Genomic DNA, 21,529 nt, shown 5'->3' on the forward strand with positions numbered 1-21,529 from the left:
ATTTAATTTGCCGCCAGTAACTTCGACTGGCACTTTCAAGTTGAAGTGAAGCAAAACCTGCCATTTCCAAGCAGCGACCTAACTAGCGCATTTCCATGAATGTCAGTAAATACCAGTGCACTTAAGTATTATCCATGGATCAGTGAGTCTGTGGCTGAATGTGCAAATGCGAAAGACAGAAAGCAGAATTCAGAAACAGTCAGAAACGGAACGGAATCCGAAATCTACACGCATAGCCCCACATGGAGGGCGTTAACAATATAATTTAAAATAACCACAGTACTCGGAGAGTGAAACATAGAATTTGAGTGAATTGCATTATAGTATATGAAATATATTTTTTAAAATGTTTTCCTGTGTTCCCAGGTCATTGAAGTAAGTACCTTTTCGTTTATTTTTGGAGTTTACATAACGTGACACCTGTGTTTTATTACAATTGTATACAAATTAAAAACTATTACATTCATGAATGATGAATATTTAACAATCAATTTGTATTGGCTGAATAAGGGATTTAGTAACATTTAGTAAAGTTGAATGTTTTATTAAACCACGCGTAAATCACATATTGCTACGGTACTTTTTGTAATCGCAATGGCATGGTTTCTAGGAAATATTTTCGCGTACTGTGATTCGTTTCAAGGTCTCAACTTAGTGTTAATGTCGTCTCTCTTTCAGAATTCCCAAATATTTCCTCGATGTTTAGTCCGCCTCTTATTGATCTTTTCGATCGTTACTTCCACGTAACTGTTCAAATATAAGCGGAGTTAAAACGTTTTGTTTTGAATGAAAATAGCACTTACGCCAGCAATTAATTTAAGAAACCTATTATAGCAATGTAGAAGTGTCGTGTATTATGTTTTTTCTTTCTGTAAAATCTAGATGAATGTTATACACTTAATTTCATTATCTTATGTAAAAGAAAAGGTGATACAGTTATCGTTGATGCGAGCAGCTCAATATATCGCAAGATAAACATTGTTAACCCAGCATCTAAAATGTCTGATTCTTATAGAAACACAGTATTTATACATCTATGGGTCATTGGCAACCCATGGTAACCCAGATCATAGGCTTGAGCTTCATTCATCAATTTTCACTTCACTAAAACCTCAGTAGAAATAAACAATTGTACAAATAAGAGATCACTAACCCTTGGATTTTCCACAGATCATGTCATGTTATATTATTTTTGTAATTTAAACTTTTTTGTATATCACTCTTGTTTTTTGTTGTGTTGGTACATTATGTATTCCTACAGCTAAAGAAAAAAACTGTAATTTAAAAATAGCTATTGAAATTGCAATACAAATAAAGACAATATTAAATGTTTATGTTTTATTACAAAGTCAATTTTTTGCTATGTTGTTTTTAAAGTTGAATAAACTCAGCAATAACATTTTTCTTGTATCTCACTAAAGTTTTTATAACTATATATATGTATGTTGTTACTGTAGTGTTATTATAAAGTTGGCACTACTTGCTGTAAGCTAAAAATATATTCAGTGACATTGTAACTAGTTTTCATACAGTCTACATTGTTATTGTCTAATCATAATATCAGTAGGTATTTTGCATTAACTGATATCAAACAAAATTTTGTATAGTTTACATAAAAGGAAGCCTTTCCATTGCAAGGAAGGGACCTTTAAATATCAAATGGTCAATGATACTGGCAGTACTTTGGTTACAGAAATATTTGGTATTCTTATATTCAGAGTTTATCTCAACTGTCTCAAAATGGTTATCTATTTTTCTACAATTCATAAATAAGTCTTGTGTGATGCTTTGATTATGTCCCCTCCCTTCACATTTTATGTTGGGTTGCTGATGTTTCCATCCATTTTATCATTACCTAGTGATTCTTTAGTTGATCTAATTTTCAATAGAGTAAGAGTCAAACTATGTTGTTCGAAATTGCTTAAATGAAGTTTTTGAACCAAAAACAGTATTGAATTGTTAAATGCAGCTTGGAAACCAAACATTAGTCCTATAGGACTACCTAAAGGTTCACTGAAGTGAACCTTTAATTTTATAGATTATGCTACGTTTGTTACGATTTATCTTAAGAGAGAGTTAATTACACTTACAACATAATATTATGTACTTGCTATATGTCTATCTAGTTTCTTTATTTATGCAATTTGGTAGAATAGAGATTGAAAGTACACTCGCAAATTTATTCTGTCTCAGAGTTTACATTGCAACACGAAAGCATTTTGTAAATGGTGTTAACTGAAATATTTTTGATAATTTACGAACGTACGTAATCTTTAATTATGTCGAGCTGTATTCGTTATGTGCGCCTCTGTTTCTTCACGCGCAGCCTATCTTGGTATTGATCGTTTTATCAGATACGTATACTACAAATAAGGTACAATATATAATTATAATGCATTTAAATTTAACAAGCTTATTAAACCCTCTATTCACTCTTTTATGATTTTTTTCTTTTTTTATATTATGAGGTGGCAAACGAGCAAGCGACCACCTGAATCCGCCGAAATGCCGTAGCGACCGCTGCCCTTAGACATCCGCAATTGCAAACGAGTTGCCTACCCTAATCGAGACGGAAGTAGAGACACACACAAAAAGGAAATTTTCCCTCAAAATTTACTTTTTCTTCCCATCCTTTTCTAAAAAGAAAAAGGTGGAAAGGGAAAAGGACTACAATTCATGATCTTATTGGGTAAAAGTCTGGCAACACCCCTACAAATTTAACATTGTGCGCTTACTTTACTATTACAGTACTCTACATTAAAATACACAATACTGTATGTATGTTAATTTTTATAACATGATTCGCACACGTAATAAGATACGTAAAATCTGTTGTGAAAAAAGTATCTGAAAATGTTAAAACAGTTGTAACTGTATATTGACTCAATAATTGGAATCAAAATCGAGGTCAGTGACCGTTGTGCCTTGTTATGATTACTGGGCGTAAATTTTATAACATTGTTTGTGATTTGGAAAGCAGATTTTTTCAGTTTAAAATTACGTTTTCTTTGTATGCTAACTCTTTAAAGTACGAAAAGCAATTGGGTCTCTGTCCTGCAGAAAATTAAAAAAAAGAAAAATATTTCACATTGAAGTTAATCTTGTTCAGTATGCATTTATACATCAAGAATTCCTTAAGATATAAAAAATATTACGGCAGTGAAGTGAGCATATGTAAGTGGTTTGGTTTGATCGTGTTGCGGTTTTCCGTCACCTTGAAACTGGCTTTCCCTGTATCTTATCACTCAAAAGTCACTTCGGAAACAAATAGGTAATTGTATTTGCAATACAATACATGATAAAATTGTTGGAAATGTATCTCTTACGTTTTATGATACCAGTTTTTCTTATTTTATTACAAATGTTCGTGTTAAATCTTAAGGAAATCGTCTCATTATAGAATTTACGACAGAATGTCGGTGACGTTTCCTTTTCCCTTTCGTCGGTTTATACATTTCTTGCAAACTCATATTTATAGTAAAGATTAGTTTTTGTTCACCACTCCGTTCGTGCGGATTAAAAAATTAGAAAAGTCATGGTAAGTAGGCTTATATCTTCCAGGCTGTCCTACTTTTGTGCTGAAATTTCATCGTGATTCGTTAAGAAATTTTTGGAGATAAGCAGTAACGAACATTTTTCTATCCAAGCTTTCGCAATTATAATGAAATACGCAATTTTCAAAATTGGGACTGTAAATAAGGTTATATAATATGTTAAAAACTGTAATACGTGCAAATGTGATAAATTCATAATTTGAACCTGTCATCAATTGTGCCACGTACTTGTTAATCATATGGCAAAATTATTTCGCGAGTAACCTACGTAATACAGCTATGGGCGTGTTACCTCGACGTAATGTAACAGGAAATTTTAATTGTACCTAATAATTTTGTATATCTGTAATTTACTGCAACATATACTATTAACCTTGTTGGAACAGTGTGAATATTACAGATCTAATGGAAAATAAGACAGAGTTTACGTTAAGAGCGGGCGCACACTTTTGACAAAACTATCTCACAACTGTTGTCGATTGTTTCGCAGCCAAGTCAACTGTTTAGTTGCACAACTAAAAATCGAGTGTACGCACCTCCATATAAGCTTATAGGAATCAAAGCGCGAGTGAAAAGTTGTTCGATAGTTAAAGATGTGCGGGCGATCTAAGTTTACGTCAATAATCATACGTCCGATGTTTTTAAAATGATACATCGGTTTTAAGAAGCTAGAAAGTTGCTGTTTAATTTATCTGAAGTTGTAAATGATAATTAATTCTACTTATTTTTTTTGATGTATCTATGACAAGTGATTATACGATGAAATCGTGACAACTCGATATGTATCTAATAGGATATACATATAGTTCATTATTCTACCACCAAGACTGTCACTAAAGCGCACAAATATAACTAGTGGTTGTAGAGTTTATCTGCGTAGATTTTCTATGAGAATTCTAAACTAAGCGACTGTTTATTCCTGGCTCTGAGTTCAGTAAACAACTATTGATTTTGGTTTTAGTGTGCATTCTTGACTGTAACGAAAATATTTCATGTAAAAGTTAACTCGAAGTCTGTTCGCAACAGTAAACTCTTGTTTGAGTAAGTCGACATTGAACGACGTCCTCGGGTATTGATTTCCATTGTTAATGACGTACTTAACGTTTCCAGTAGAATTGGTATGAGGTTTTACATGTGACAATGCCAGTGAACGACTGAAGAGAGGATTATTTCGACGTCAAGACTTTTCACATATCGAAGTAGAATATGATATACATGTAGATAAAAATTAGATACACGAGAAAAAAATATTTTGCTAAGATGCTTGTAGACCAATTAAATATTTTTTATGTCCGAAGTTATTTTATAAAGCAGTATTTTTATGGCTAATAAAAGTTACTGCATAAGCGATTAAAAAAATTATTACAATTTTCTTGTTAGCGGATCTGATAACGATTTTCTTCAAAAATATTTCTTTGCGAAATGCAAAAACTGCCAGATTCATTTTACCAAGCAAGATATTTCTAAAGTACGTTTTAAAAATTTACGTTGTTGGGGTAACGTAAATATTGACAGTACGTCTATGATTTTAAAATTCTGATTATAAGAACATATTTACACAGTACATTGATATTTCTAACTTTTACAGCCTTAACATATCTCTAACATTTACGTAATTCACGTGCCCCTTATCTGTTTTATATTTAGATGTTATCAAGGGTTTTACCATCACTTATTTTGATACACATATAAACATAATTATAATTACTTAATTAAAACAGACAAAACGACTTAACAACACGCGTAAATTGAAACCAAATGTTTCGTAAACTTGCAACTTTGCAATTTATTAATAGACAAACAATAGTGACATTTCTTTTTACGGAGAAGCAAAAGTAAACATTACTTAAATTTTGTGTAATTGCATTAGAATTTAAAAATGCGACAATGTGATTACAATATGATAATACTCTAAACTAAACATTATAAAGAGGAATGATTTTTATTTTTGTAACTTACGCTGAGTCACATAGACTATAATTTTAAATTTTTCGTCGACGAAATCGCAAGCAATAGCTAGTCATTCATAAATACATTCATGTTTTCTCTAGCTAAACATTTCTGCTGGCTATTATACGATTATAAGGACGACTAAAGTCCTTTTCATCTTTCTGTCTACTCTGAATACATTTTCATAATTAAACATAAAAGCAACAATGTTACATTTAGCCCCCTTCATATTCACTCGGCCATGGATTATGGCTGATGCAATGGAAAGGAAAAAGTTATTTACTTTGCTAAACAACACATTAATAATAGACGATAGAACAAACGTGACTTTGAACGCCTTGATCTTGGTCTTCATTGCAGCCTTTGTCGTATTTATATGAACGACGTCATACACGACACGTCAGAAATGATGAAGTCCGTTAAGTTTCAAGTATAGATATAGTTAACTTACGGCATTGGAAAAGTATTTATAAAAACTCTATATGTTAGGGAATGGTTATACGCAAGTAATATGAACATACAACGTTCGAAAACGTCTTACCATTTGTGTTATAGGTGTTACATCACGTATGTAACCTATGACTAATTTGTTACCGCTGCTTCTGGTAAAATGTCGTTCAGTAGAAGTCGTGACTCGTATAAATAAATTGAACATATTTGCAAATCAGTTGCCTAATAATTATGTGACGTCATACGTCACACTATTTGGGACATTCTTACTGGTTTTTTGATAGTGTCAAAGAAATTACACACACAGAAAACAAGTATAACAAATATATTAACACTATATTCAATGTTTAGTGAAGTTTTATTTTAGCGAGTCTTTTCGGAATCGTCATTGTTACGCTCGGGCGGTTTGGCATGCTTTAGTCTTAATTTTTTCTCTTGGTATATGTTTGTTATAAATATATCATGTTGAAATTATCATCTTAAAATTTATTTTCATTGTTTCAGATGCTGTACAAATATAGGACCCAAAAGGGCATTGCCCTACGCACTAACAAATAGCCCAGTTTTCCTCGACCCATCAGTACCACAATGCAGGACCTACCACGAAGTTACTGGCGATATTATCTGCCCAAATATGGTGCGAGGAATCGACCATCTCAGGGACCCACGACTCAACAAGGTGAATTTATTACAAATGTTGAAAATTCTGTTTCAGTGTCGTTTAAAGTTCGACGTACATTCAAGAGGAATGTACTCATAATAATGTCTGGGTTATTTTCATATTGTAACGGAGTTTTTCTTTAATCATCGCTAGGTCATTGACATCGCATGATGATTTTTGCGTGGAATGTCAACTCTTCCTTCACATCTGTATACTTCGACCCTTGACACAAACAAATTTATTTTCGTCATATGTTGTGTATTACAAGAAATTGAAAATATGCCAAATTTTTTAGTACGTAATGTTGTAAATAAACTCGTTTATTTTGCTGTCATAGGGTTGTCTTCTATTGTGAGTTGTATTGGTATTGCTTTTTTTAATTCATGGCGGATCGGAACATGGTGCAAGTCGTTGCGCAGAACAAAATTTTAAATGACTTACGCCTCTTGACGTGCAGTTATAACAGTTTTAACTGGTCAGTTAAACTGTTAGTGTGCAACGAACTGTAGACCTGCCAAGATATTTGTAAAGATGGATACCACCGCTAGGCAGTGGTTTACGCTGTCGTAACACTTGTATTTTGAACAATATTGCCCATATTTCCCTCATAACAACTGAAAACAAAAATCTAGCTTTAATTCTTTACTTTCTTGTGTCATTGTGTTCGTAAATCGTGTACTTAATGCACTGTCATGCGTCTCAACATTTAAAATAAGTAATAATATTCACGTGACTTGTAGTTAATCCTGATAAATATTATTAATTTTGACAAATTAACATAGTATTAGTTACGTCTTGAATTGCGCATGTTAATTATATAATATGACGAATGACATGTAATCATTTGATTTAATTTTACTGCAAAATTGTTATCAGTTGATAAGATATGACTACGATTTTCTCTGAACTTAGCTGATTTGGGTTGACTGATATTATTTTGGTATAATCTTATCATCGCACGTGGATTTTATTAATACTGGAATTTTTAATACAAAGGAAATTAAAGTTCATACTAAGGGCCTGTCCTACTGGCTGATAGGCTCAGATAGCTTAAAAATGACGTCACTGTCATAAGGGAATAAAATTCGATGTTTTACACGTTCGATTGTTATCAGACAATTTACAATTTAGTGGGACTAGCCCTAAATCTTTTAAAGGGACTCCTTAAGTTATCAATAATGTTTATGATTTTGGTAATAAACAAATCATTAAATGGTGAACTCCATTGTCCACCCGATTTTAGTGGTCCGCAATTCCTAATTAAATTGCAGTTAGTGAGAGCTTAATTCAGAAGCGAATTTATTTTTGATGATTCTGGATTGTTCTTTTACTTACTTTTAGTAATCGTGGTACATAAACGTCTAAAATCAGTTTATTATTGGCGGCTACATAGTCTCCGCATAGATATCTATCCGTCTACAAAAATCGTCTACATAAATGTATGACGCACCATGATAAATGTCTTAATATTTGTATAGCTCAAGTTCGTAACTATGCAGTATTTTTTATGGCTTGTTTTATATTATTTTTTATTTCAGGGTCTGGCATTTACACTAGAAGAGCGTCAAGCTCTCGGCATACACGGCTTATTGGCTGCCAAGTTTAAATCTCAAGAGGAACAACTGGACATCTGTAGGATATCGATAGACAGATATGAGGACAATTTGAATAAATACCTTTACCTCGTCGAGTTACAGGTGACTAAAAACAATAAAGGTACCATTGATGTGCAATAAGCCTTATGTTAATTTTATACGGTGACATTTGTACTATTTCTGCATGCAACTATGCGCGTCACAGCCATGTTATGCTTTAATAAAATATAGTCTTCATTACCTCTTATGTTTACTTCCAATTTACACAAAATAACCTTACCAATATGGCCGTCGTGTCGTCGAGCTAATGCAACACCCTTATTTTTGACATCCGACTACTATCCGATTATTAACATAACAAGCACAATTACGACATTTTAAAACCATGACATAAATATTTTAAATAATGTTTTGGATCACAATTACTATCGTTATTTCAAATTATGACACATGGTATTGATTTATAGCACAGACTAAATAACCTTCAAGAATACAGAATACATCAAAATAATTAAAAAGCTAACACAACCTTTGAGTTCAAGATTAAGTTTTTGTTTAAATCACACACCTTTGAGTAAACGGTTGTGCGATTGTCGATTGTTTCGCAGCCCATTCAACTGTTTAGCACAATTAAAAATCGATTATTGCGCTCCATATAAGCTCATAAGAATCAAAACGCGACTAAACAGTTGTACGATAGTTTAGTCAAAGGTGTGTGCGCTCTTAATAAAGTTTGAAGTCGCAAATATAGTCGACCATGATTAGCATCGATTAGAATGACCTTGGTTTTTTTATATGCACAGATAAGCGTCTGATTAGATTTACCTTTTGAGGAAATATAGACTTTTTCCTTGCATGATCTTATCCACTTTGAATTGAAGGATGGGAAATTATAGTAGACAATTGTAGAGGAAATTTTAACGATTGCTAGTGCTGTAGATATCTAGTATGTACGGTAGGAAACTAACTTTACAAGGTCAATTATACTAGCGATGCCTATTTTATTTTAGAGTATCCATTGCTTGAATGCTTAAATTACACTTAGATACACTTTATGCACAGTTGTATTTTTTTTAATACTTGTAGCCATTGTATAGTAGTAATTAAGTTTTAAAAATTTATTAGCATATTATTTTAATTTTACGACAGGCTGGCTGGTTAGGAATCTGTGTAGTTTTCCTCGTCGTTTGAATTAAATTTTATTACAATTAATAGACTTTTTAGACGATATAAATGTTACGACCGCATGTTTAAGTATTTGCAATTTCAATTCGCTTGATATTTTTATTTGACTTAAATAAAATACTATTTATTTTAATCTAAGTAGAACTCTTCTTGTATTAGAGCGCACACCTTTGACTAAACTATCGCACAACTGTTGTGCGATTATCGATTGTTTCGCAGGCAATTCAACTGTTTAGTTGCACAACTAATAATGAGTGCGCGCTTCATATAAGCTTATAGGAATTAAAATGAGACTAAACAGTTGTGCGACAGTTTAGTCGAAAGTGTGTACGCAATCTTAGTTTATTGACTTATAATATTGCTATCGTATTTACAGTGACAATGAATTATTGCAGGATAGAAATGAAAAGTTGTTCTTCAGACTTTTATCAGAGAATGTGGAGAAGTATTTGCCAATCGTTTACACGCCGACTGTGGGTCTAGCGTGTCAGAGGTTCGGTCTCATCTATAGAAGACCAAGAGGTCTCTTTATTACCATCAATGATAAGGGACATATATTTAACATATTGAAGAATTGGTAAGTGATTTTATGCTTATATATTCTTGTTATTTTAACTGCAACTAGAATAGTATGAATTGCAAAAAGCTATTTAATGCTTTTGCTTAAACAGAAATGTGGTATCTCGCAAATTATAGATTTAATAAGGGTTTTAGGTCCCAAACTTTGCTTCTTGCGCCTTCAAAGTCTTATTCAAGCATAAACATAAACTCTAAACCGGTTTGTATAATTGTATGCTTATGTAATCCACACTAATATGAAGACGAAAGATTTTTATTTTTGTATGTATATAAACAAGTCAAAAACTAATGGACTGATTTAAAAAAAATCTTTCACAATTAAGAAGCTACATTATTAGTGAGTAACGTAAGATATTTTTTTAATTTCGAGGGCGAAGTCGCGAGCAGTAGCTAGTCTTTAATACCTACAAATGCTGTAGTAGCAAGTTAGAGCAGCAATTGGTGTATTTGTAGGCCCGAGCCTGATGTAAGAGCGATAGTCTTCACCGACGGTGAACGGATCTTGGGTCTAGGTGATTTGGGCGCGTACGGTATGGGCATCCCGGTCGGCAAACTCTCCTTATACACCGCGCTTGCTGGGATCAAACCTCACCAATGTTTGCCGATCACGCTTGATGTGGGGACTGACAATCAGGTATGTTGTTAAAGACATACGTTTATGACAGTTATAACTGAACACGCGAGTGATCAATTAAATTTGCTTACACACGCAAATATTGGTGGTAGACTTCTCAGTTAAAACTGTCAGAACTGAGCGTTTATAGGCTTTACATTTACACCAAGACTCCTTTTATATCGTGTCTTGACAATGACAAGTTGACAGCTTTGTCGTGACCTTGAAACAATAAAAATCAAAATACATATAAACTGTCATATCAGAATGTATAGACTTGTCACTTTAGATGGTTACGTAAACAAACAAGTAAATAATTGCTGTTTTCCACGCCATTTTGCATTGAACGTTTTATGGCACATACATAAATACTTAAATCCCAAGGTGCGTTAGCATTTAAAGGTGAAATACACCTTAAGGTAAGGGAATATGATTGAGTTTCGTTGAACAGGATCTGTTGGAGGATCCCCTTTACATCGGGCTGCGACAGCGACGTACAAGAGGGAAGGAGTATGATGAGTTTATTGATGAGTTCATGGAGGCGTGCGTGCAGAGATATGGACAGAATACGCTGCTACAGGTGAGTTACGACACTCTATAATGCCCAGTTTCCTAAACACTTTTAACCATTCGTGTTTTTGGTTCGATAAATTCTTGAAACGCGACTCCGAACTACGTAACTTGAGAGTTTCTACTTTGAAATTTAGTTTAACATAACATTTATGAATCATCATAATAAAGTAAATGGAAACTTCAGCAACCCAGCATAAGGAGATCGGGTAACACCGTATACATTAGCGTCCTCATTCTTATTATCTATTCGACGGCTACTGATTTTCCTTCCTAAGTAAAAGTCTATATGTTTTCAAAGATTAAATGTATATTTATTGTTAAATTTCATATATTCTATAACGTCTCCTTTAATACACTTTTTCTCACATCACAATGTAGACTGATTTTACGAAATTACTTCACTTTATCTCATAATTAAAAAAAAATCAATATGTGATATTTAACGCCCGTCTCTTAATTTCGGCGTTTGGTTGTAATTAAATATATTCTTCTTTTACTTCTAAATGGGTTAAAATTTAAAGTTTTGAGTACTGTTAAATACAGGATGTGTTCTTTGCCTTTAATTTTAAATTGCTATAAAGATGGATTGCAATGATTTAACGTAGGCCGGGAAGTTTCTGGCAGGTGCCATTTGCAGTTACGCCTGTTAGCGATAATGGACGGAAAGATTCAATCTATAAAGGGGATAAAACTGGAACAAGTTTGGTTTTCACCGAAATTTATTATGAAACAAGCAATAAATGTAGTTTATCTGCCGCATTTAAATTTGTTAATTCCGCAGTGTAGTATTTATATTAAATCTACACTAAGCGACGCCTTTATCGACCATTTAACAGCGATGAGTTCGGCGTTACATTCTGAAATAAAATCATCTCTTAATACTTGATAGCAAAAAATACCGAATATTATGTCTATAGTTTTTGCCCGCAACTCCGTCTGTGTCTTATTAAAAAAAAAAACAAAAGTAAAATTTCATCCAGATCCGTTCAACAGTTCATGCTACAAAGTAACATCCATTCATCTTAACTTTCGCAATTATATGTTTTTTTTTTTAATTTTCATTTTTCCAGTTCGAAGATTTCGCGTTAATAAACGCGGGTCGTCTACTCCAGAAGTATAGGAACAAGTACTGCACGTTCAATGACGACATCCAAGGTACAGCGAGCGTGGCGGTGGCCGGCCTCATGGCCGCAGTCAGGGTCACCAAGAGGAAACTCAGCGAGAACATCTACCTCTTCCTGGGAGCGGGTTCCGTAAGTTTAAATGTTTCCTTTGATAATTGTAATTTGTTAGCTTTTGTTGCTAGAAAGAGATGGATGAATTGCGTGAAAGGTGACATGATCAAAAAGGGAGTGATGACAGATGACGTATGATAGAGTTATGTGGAGGACAAAAACTTGTTAAGACTTGGACTTGGAAGTAGGATAAGGAGGAAGATGATGTTGTCTATTTGTTGCAAATGAACGATTAGTCTCAAGATATGCAAAAATAAGGGATTTTACAGATGATGATGATGATGATGATTTTATGTACCATGAAAATGTGAATAATACTACCTTATACACAAACGAATAAACCAAAAATCTATATCTATACTTCTATACTATTATAATAAAGCGTAAACACACACTTCTTTGTTTCCTAAGATGTCAGCAATTACAGCATATTTTTGAATAATCCTTTTTTTAATTGAAAGTCCTACACTTACGTCAAGCTTTAGGCTATATATTATCACGCCATTAAACTTAGGGGGTAAACAAAAATATTTTGGATAAATCCCTAATATGGGAAAGAGACCATAAGTTAAAGATACCAAAAGTTGCTGCCAACATCAAGGAAGCAAGGTTGTCATCATGTCATGTCATTTTGACATTTGCAATTGATAATTTGACAAATGTAAACGATAAAATAAAGTTTTTATAATTACCTGCGGATGAAGCCGCATGGGAACAGCTAGTAAGATATAAATTAAATTGTGTCACTTTAAGGTATAGAATAGACATTTCCAAACTTTTTTTTCATAAACAATTGCTACATTTCATCAACTTCGAATCCTTATAAATTCTTCGCGATGTATGTACAATCGCGGAAATCTGCGGTGTTCTACTTCAGGAAAATTGCCTTGCATTGCAACGAGACAAACTCCGTCACTTCCTACAAGTAACTAATTAGATAACAGTGAGTTATGCTTATAAAGGAATAATAATAAAAAAGTTTGCAGTGTATCATTAACTAACTTTTTTCGTACAGACACATTTATAAGCGTTGTATTGGTTTTTTTCCGCGTCTCGTTACAAAACATTTAAAATATTGTAGCTTTTAAGGTGAAACACCGCCAGTTTTGCACTAATCGTTTTCGTAAAGACACATTTATAAGCTACGTTTTATTTATTTTTGTGAGATATCAAACTCATTTATGAACGCATCTTTACTATGTATCTGTCTCGCTCTTTCTTTGACTTCTCTCTTGCTCTTTGGATCTGTACTACATTAAGCGTGCTAATAAATAATCCTTATTAATTATTTGGTTTAATTCACATATAAAAGTGGCGACGAGGATTTTCGTGGTTCCTCGTCTCGTTGAATATGTTTAAAATATTGTAGCTTTTAAGGAATACCACCATTTTTCCCGATTGTACCTTAGTAGTGATGTAGATGTAATTCTTAGGCGTCAAACGGCATCGCTAACCTGACGGTGGCTGCTATGATGTCTGAGGGTCTGACGGAGCGCCAGGCTCGTGAGCGAGTGTATATGTTTGACGTTGACGGGTTACTGTCGACGCGACGCGAGGGCGGAGTCCCCGAACATGCGAAAGCTTTCGGCAAAGATATTGAACCAGAGAAGGACTTTGAGACGTGTGTGGCGAAGATTAAACCCAGCTGTCTTATTGGTATGTAATAAGTCAATCTTACTCAATATTATAAAAGCGAAAGTTTAGATGGATGTTTGTTAGAGTTTGTAGTCTAAATGGCTGAACGGATTACAATGAAATTGGGCATAGACAATAGTCTGGAAGAACACATAGGCTACTCACTTTCGTTTTTTTTAATTCCACGCGGACGGAGCCGCGGGCGAAAGCTAGTAAGTAATAAGTGGAAAGTTTAATACAATTAAAACAGGTATAAATAAATCGATTTATATGATAATGGGTGGAAAAGACAGTTAAACAATTATCCTGATCTCGGTGTGCTTCAGTTACATTTTTATATTATTTGTAACAATTCCAAAGATTAGTGTTCACTCATATATTATTGTTTAAGCTATACAGAATGATTCTTACGGACGGATCATGAGATTTTAGGAGGTAGTCCTCTAAAAATTAAATAACTTTTAAACTACAGAAAATCAGTCACCGTAGCTTGCCATTAAACAATAGCTATTAAGATCCTCTAACTCCATAAAGCTTGTGATCAGTCTGTTAAGAAACACCCTGTATGTGGGTTCAGCGAGATAGATGTTGTCTATAGTGTTAATAAAATAAATATGTTTAGTTGATATATTGTTGGCAGTCGTCGTTTTATTGAATAATTAATTATGAAGGTAATTTCAATATTTTATTGATGACAAAAATGACCTTGGGACTAATTGACCAGTTTATTTGCTACTGTTTCCATGTTGTTTATTGGGATATTATATGATATTGAGACTGATTGATGTTTCAATACAATCTTAAATTTATTTCTTTACATTACATGTGATCTTTTAAAACCTATAGTTTTGTTCCTGCGATTCCGTCCGCCTGGAGTAAAAAAGTAACTACTTGGTTTGTAGCATGTGTGTTCTTCTATATTCTTAACCAGACTACATCCATCCATTTATTATCTATACTAATATTATAAAGAAAAAAGTTTATTTTAGTATGTATTGAAGTAACTTAAAAACTACTATACCGATTTTAAAAAATCTTTCACCAATAAAAAGCTATGTTGTCAATGATAACATGGGGTACTTATTTATTATTTTTAGAATTTCACGCAGGTGAAGTCGCGGGCAACTTCTAGTGTAGAGTAAAATTGTACTTCACATAATATTACATTGCAGGTTGTTCGACTGTGGGCGGCGCGTTCACCCCGAAGGTGCTGCAGCAGATGGCGCGCAACATCGAGCGGCCGGTGATCTTCGCGCTCTCCAACCCCACCAGCAAGGCGGAGTGCACCGCACAGGATGCTTACGATCACACTGAGGTTAGAACCACAGTAACTAAGTCTAATAAAAGACTAGCTTTCACACACGGCTCCGTTGCGTGGAATTAAAAAAAAGTAAGTAACCTATGTGGTCTTCCAGACTATCCTTTATACCTTTGCCAAATCTCATCTTTCGTTCAGAGGTTAAGGACTTACAAGACGCTTTCGGCTATGTATTTTACGCGATTAAAATTAGGGGTAAATAAATTGGAAAAAAACCTTAAAAGAGGGCTCTACCAATTTTAAATGATAGATAAGATTAATTTATGTCCAGGGTCGTTGCATCTTCGCGTCGGGGTCTCCGTTCCCGGCGGTGCAGTACGGCGGCAAGGAGTACCACACGGGGCAGGGGAACAACTCCTACATCTTCCCCGGCATCGCGCTCGGCGTCATCGCCACCGCCACCCACCACATACCAGAGACTATGTTCTTGACTGCAGCGAGGGTAATTTTACATCTCTAACCAACTTATTTATTTTAAACAATTTTTAATGTGAGAAAAAATTCAATTAAATGAGAAATGTTTCAATTATATGACTAAAAATTCAATTTAATGTTAAATGTTTCTATTAAATGACGAATTATTGAATTGAAATGTTTTAGTCTGAGGTTCAGTTTTAAATTTAATGAAATTAATAAATAATGTAATTAAATGATGATTTACTTTTTTATATATTAGAATCTTTTTCGAAATCGTTTGCTTTTATGTTTTCAGACACTGGCTAATTATGTAAGCGAAGCTGATCTGTCCATTGGCCGTATCTATCCCTCGCTGGCCGAGGTGAAGGATGTTTCTCTCTCCATCGCGATAGAGGTCGCTAAGATGGCTTATGATGAGGGTATGTATATATCTTTAAATATTTTATAAAAAAAATATCTACACATTATACTTATAGGAATATAACAGTGAACTATTGAGTTAAACAAGAACGAAAAAGGAAATGTTTGCAAATTATATTTATCGCTGTTTATTTAACAGCGTTTTTTTATTTCTTATAAATTAGTTAGCCGGTAGTTTTGCCGGTTCTTTTTGTATGTTTTATTATATTTATTTTTCATTATGCGCAGGTTTACAATGAGTTAACAATATAATCAATATTGGAAAAAATCACTGGTTTGTTCCAATTTTATTTTAGTTTTTTCTTAACACTGAAATGTAGTACATTGTAATAATGAATGGTCCAAACACCCGAAAATTAATAAATTTTCTTCAGGGAAATATTTATTTTTAATGTTTTCAATTCAAACGAATCTTTGAAATAAAGTAAATGATGTAGAGTTAACAGTAAATATTTTTTGATAGTAAATATGGTTTATTACTTTATCGTTTGCTTATCTCTTTAGAACTACTTAAAAGTTGAATTTTAACGTTAGCACAAACCATTAATACTTTATGTATTGTGTAATTAACTTTAGTATTATTAGATAGCGTAAGTGTGTATTTTGTAGCATATTCAATAACGTTTGAAAGAAATAAAAGAGGAATTGTTTATGTTTTCAGGTCTCGCCTCAGTATATCCAGAGCCGAAAGATATATCGAAACATGTGGAAAACCAGATGTACAACTATAACTATGAAAGTTCTATGCCGGTGGTGTGGGGCTGGAAACCCGAGGAGAAATTCAACGTGCGACCGATACAGCCCGTACCTAAAAATATTTAAACTTAAAATGACATTTAAATTATTACACCACTACTTAATCAGTGTTGCCATAAAATTGAAAAATAATCCTAACCAACAATTTATTTTTAATTTTTACAATTTGACCAACTATAACTTTAATGAAATCTATTAAAATGAAATATTTCCGTAGTCCAATATCATAATAATTTTAATGTTTTCATTTTCAAGATCTGCATACTCTGGAGTCAGTCGAAACAATTTTAATTAAACGCGTTTATTTTTGACCTATTTTTATGTGCAATAATGTTGACATACAAAACCTTTGGCAATGTAATTATTAGAGAGGGTTTAAGCAATTTTCAAATCAATAGATTTCCTTTTCTACGTGTCAGTTAAATAAAAAAGGTTTAACGGGCAATAGGTTCGATACGCCAAATTACTAAATAGTGTTCAAATAATGTCCATTTTATACATTTTACTACTATAAAATACGATATAACATAGAAAATATCAACGCTACAATAAAATAGATACTTTGTTTATCTCATATATCATAATTATAATGAAAAAATAAATACAAATCATTCTACATACCTCGGTATTTAAAATTTAAATATATAAAAATGTTGAATGTAGTGCTTAGTATTCACTTATGTCTGTGTGTTCATAGTGGGTAGTGTTTCACAAATTTTTAAATAATTAGAATAATCGTGACAAAATATTAACCAGTGGCCTTTTCAGCAATACAAAATGTTTTTTTTTCATTCTGTTTTAAGGAATGTTGTGCTTTGTCTAACAATCGTTTTGTTGATTTTGTATTTATTGTGTGTTTATTTTTTTTTCCTATTTGTAAAGAAAGGTTGTAATATTATTTAACTAATGCTAATGATGAAAACCGTGAATTTTAGTATTTATATATCACTTTCACTTTTCAACAAAATTTTAATGGTATTAATTGAAATTTTGTTGAAAAGTTTTTTTTGCAATTTGGCGTTGTATTATTAACATGAAAATAAGATCACATTATGTAAGTTTTTTTAACAGATACAATTATTCCAACTTATAGACAAAATCAGTAATCGCCTTAATTTTTTTTTAACTTCAATTTTATATGTATTCATGTAAAATCATTATCTAGTCACCGCAGCATTAATTACATCTGAACTATATGTATTATTTTTGTATTACAAGATAAGTATTAAATACACCATAAAATGTGGTTAAATAAAGACATTTAGACATTTATTTAAGAGCGCAAATAGAATAATTTTCGATTTATCGTTAAAATTAAGTAACAACCGAATCCAATATGCTTTTATTATTAATATCGTTAAATGCAACGTTACCTTATGATTGAAAAAAATGAAGTCATAAAGAAAGAAAGAGAGAGTTTGTATAAAACAAATATCTGTATATTTGAGAGTTTAACATTTTACAATTTTATCTCGTTTTCTTAAATTTATATGCGTCAAACGAATCAGTGTTTTTATTGCTATTTCAATGTCGAATGTCCAAGTGATTTATTATAGAATTAATTTACTGTACTTATTTTTTTCATGATTGTTTACAATTTTCTTTCAGATGCATGCTTTTAAAATCAGAGTTATTATTTAAAATTGGCCACTGATGCTTTATTATATGGATAAATAATTATAATATCTTGTATTGCATTGATTTAAATAAAATGCATTTATCGAGTATCGATTTGTGTTATGTACATTTTGTGATGACAATTGATCTAATATCGATGCACTATCGATTTAAAACTATCGTTTTCGATTGGAAAGTTGTGTTTCAATTTCAGTATTCTTTATTGATAGATAGAGAAATTATTTTCGCTGAGCGGAAAGGTTATACTTTGAGTATTTTATGACTATAATTTATGTAACATTAGACATGTATCTATTGATACAAAGTGATTTAAGTTGCTGTGACGATGTTAGGTGGTGTCCCTAGTTGTATTATAAAATTTCCCCACTTGAGTTGTTTTTTCCTAAATATTTGGGAAATTTCGACATTATTTATTTTATCTTTGTACCACCAATAATCTGGAGACACCAATTTTAGGTATTATTATGTGTTGAAATGTAAAAAAGCTGTTCAATTTCTGTTTGTGCGTTTAATTTTGTGTACGTCTATACACAATGTGTTGAAATTTTCATACACGCTGTCAATTTGCTTTGATTTCATTAACACTGTCTGTTTTAGTTTAATATTAAGCGATTTTCTTACAGGTCAATTAATGTGCTATAATTTGGATTTTTTATTCTATGAGTTCGTTCTGCCGTAAGTTATTGTGTATGATCTGTAGAATAAATCGTTGGCTACAATTGATGTTACTAATTAAATATGTTCAAAATATTGTGCCTTTTATTTGCAACAAACCTTTTTTAAAGTGGGGAACCGCGCCCTCTCTACCTATAAGAGGGAGCTTACCAACTAAAACCCCACTGTGCTTTTATTTGTAAGGCTCTTAATATAAGATTGAAACTTAATTCGCTTTGTTCCACTCCTCGCCTAACTGACTCGCATCACGATCTCCGCTTTCCCTCGTCAAATCCTTCATCATCTGACTAAGAAGTCAGTTCTGGAAAGACTTCAACGATTTAAAGTATAGAGTAATAAGTGAGTATTAAAACTAATAACTGACGCGTTTAATTTAAAACAAAACGCAGCTAACCTATCCTTTTGTAGAGATCAGTGGTACAATAAATCTCAATTACAGCCTCATTCGTCATTAAAAATATAAGTCAGTTTTATTCTTTTTTGTGCATACTCTACGTTAAAAAATGACAGTTTTTTTTTTACTTCTGTGTAACAGATTTTTTGTTATGTTTTTGATTAAATGGATTTTATTAGTAACAGAATGATATCTTTCGTTCCAGAAATACCGTAAGAACATTCATTTGTGGTCTTTTATTAACTTACTAAATAGTCAATTGCTTTTAATTTTTTTAGGTATACATTTAAAGTGCTGAAACGAATATTCTACATGCTATATCATCCTAGAAGATGTTTATTGGCAAAGCCTAGATATATTCAACTTCGTGAAATAAATACGGTTTGCGGTGATATAATTTCTTTGAATCTGACAAGAGGTATAGACCATTTAATTGATACGCGGATCAACAAAGTATGTGTATAAATATTTAATCTTCTATTTTCAATTCAATTTATTTCTGTATAGCAGTATATTTATTAATATCTTTATATCTATTCGAAGTATGCTTTGACTTCCGCTGTTAGGATATAGTAACTCGAATGGATAAATTTGTACTTTCCTTGTATTTCATAGGGCGTAGCATTTACTTTAGGTGAACGTCAAGCGCTAGGTATAATGGGATTATTACCAGCCGTGGTGAAGACTCAAGACGAACAAGTGGAAAATTGCCGGCTATCCCTCGATAATTATCATCACAGTTTGAACAAATACATCTATCTGGTCGAGTTACAGGTTTATATTTAATTCTTACCTTTCAGTAGATGTTTAAAGAATGTTCTGTAGGTATTTTAAGAGCGTATCTCTTAAATGACTATATATTTATGGCCAATCCCACCAAATTGTAAGTTGTCTGATAACAATCCAACGTGTAAAATATGTGATCGAAATATCGGATTTTGTTACCTTATCTGACGTCATTTATAAGTCATCTGAGTCTATCAGGCAGTGGTGGTCCAGGCCCTTAGTCTTAATGATGTGATGATTTACAAATTTTGACTTTCTGGACATGTCTTTTATTCGATTTATTTACTTTCTTCATCGATGATTATTATTAAACAGGAAGGGACAAAACATCGTTCACAATTGTAATAACTCGTAATTTACTGAAAAAACACAAAGTACTAGTTCATGTTTGTTTTTATGTTTTTAGTTTATGTTTCATAGTTTTGGTTTTGCAGGATAGAAATGAAAAGTTGTATTTCCGACTTTTGTCGGAAAACGTAGAGAAATATATGCCTATAGTATACACACCTACTGTTGGCTTGGCCTGTCAAAGGTTCGGATTGCTGTTTAGACGTCCGAGAGGACTTTTTATAACTATTCACGATAAAGGACATATACTTGAAATCTTAAATAACTGGTGAGTATGCATATAGTATTTGACTTGACTATTCTTCTATCAACTCACAGCCAAAATTATTGGATCACGTGGATTTTTGTTGCGCTCGCGTAATGCGAGAACTAATAATTTACAAACTTCTAACACTAAACGTCTAACACAAGTTTTCAAAGATTGTATAGAACAGTGTTATTCCTTTTGAAGAATCAATTAAGATAAATTTTCAGCACAATTTAGTTTAAACAAATCCCCTCATGTGTCTCCATCCTCATGAGAAGGGCACGCCCTCTTGTCTTTATCCTACTGTCATAGGGTTGGCGAATCAGTTTTTCGTCCTTCAGGTTAATATTAATTCCGTCATCTCAGTCTTTATCCCTTCTTGATCATGACATTTTTCACGCGATTCATCTATTTCAAAACGTCCCCTCTAGTATAGTAAATTTGGGATGTCAGGCAGAAGACTAGGCTTGTTTCCGAACTGTCAGAGTCAAGTGTCAGTT

The 21,529-nt window shown here is 32.7% G+C and overlaps 2 protein-coding genes across 2 annotated transcripts in view; both read left to right on the forward strand.

The window, feature by feature from the left end:
- Positions 1 to 173: 173 nt before the first annotated feature.
- LOC106106272 (NADP-dependent malic enzyme) lies at positions 174 to 17,936 on the forward strand. The gene is made up of 12 exons (XM_013286824.1): positions 174 to 375; positions 6,459 to 6,633; positions 8,154 to 8,312; positions 9,791 to 9,972; positions 10,428 to 10,608; positions 11,039 to 11,167; positions 12,231 to 12,413; positions 13,829 to 14,051; positions 15,203 to 15,345; positions 15,620 to 15,790; positions 16,061 to 16,184; positions 16,847 to 17,936. The coding sequence occupies exons 1-12, from the start codon at positions 347 to 349 to the stop codon at positions 17,005 to 17,007; spliced, it is 1,860 nt and encodes a 619-aa protein (XP_013142278.1). The 5' UTR covers positions 174 to 346; the 3' UTR covers positions 17,008 to 17,936.
- Positions 17,937 to 19,755: 1,819 nt separating this feature from the next.
- Positions 19,756 to 21,529, forward strand: part of LOC106106174 (NADP-dependent malic enzyme-like) — a 7,306-nt gene continuing 5,532 nt past the window's right edge. Inside the window, exons 1-4 of the mRNA XM_013286720.1 lie at positions 19,756 to 19,860; positions 19,927 to 20,101; positions 20,264 to 20,422; positions 20,869 to 21,050. Coding sequence (XP_013142174.1) covers positions 19,814 to 19,860; positions 19,927 to 20,101; positions 20,264 to 20,422; positions 20,869 to 21,050 — 563 coding nt within the window. The 5' untranslated portion in view covers positions 19,756 to 19,813. The remainder of the gene's footprint in view (positions 19,861 to 19,926; positions 20,102 to 20,263; positions 20,423 to 20,868; positions 21,051 to 21,529) is intronic.

Source organism: Papilio polytes, unplaced genomic scaffold (assembly GCF_000836215.1).
Source record: "Papilio polytes unplaced genomic scaffold, Ppol_1.0 DF822289.1, whole genome shotgun sequence".
In the NCBI taxonomy this organism is placed as follows: domain Eukaryota; kingdom Metazoa; phylum Arthropoda; class Insecta; order Lepidoptera; family Papilionidae; genus Papilio; species Papilio polytes.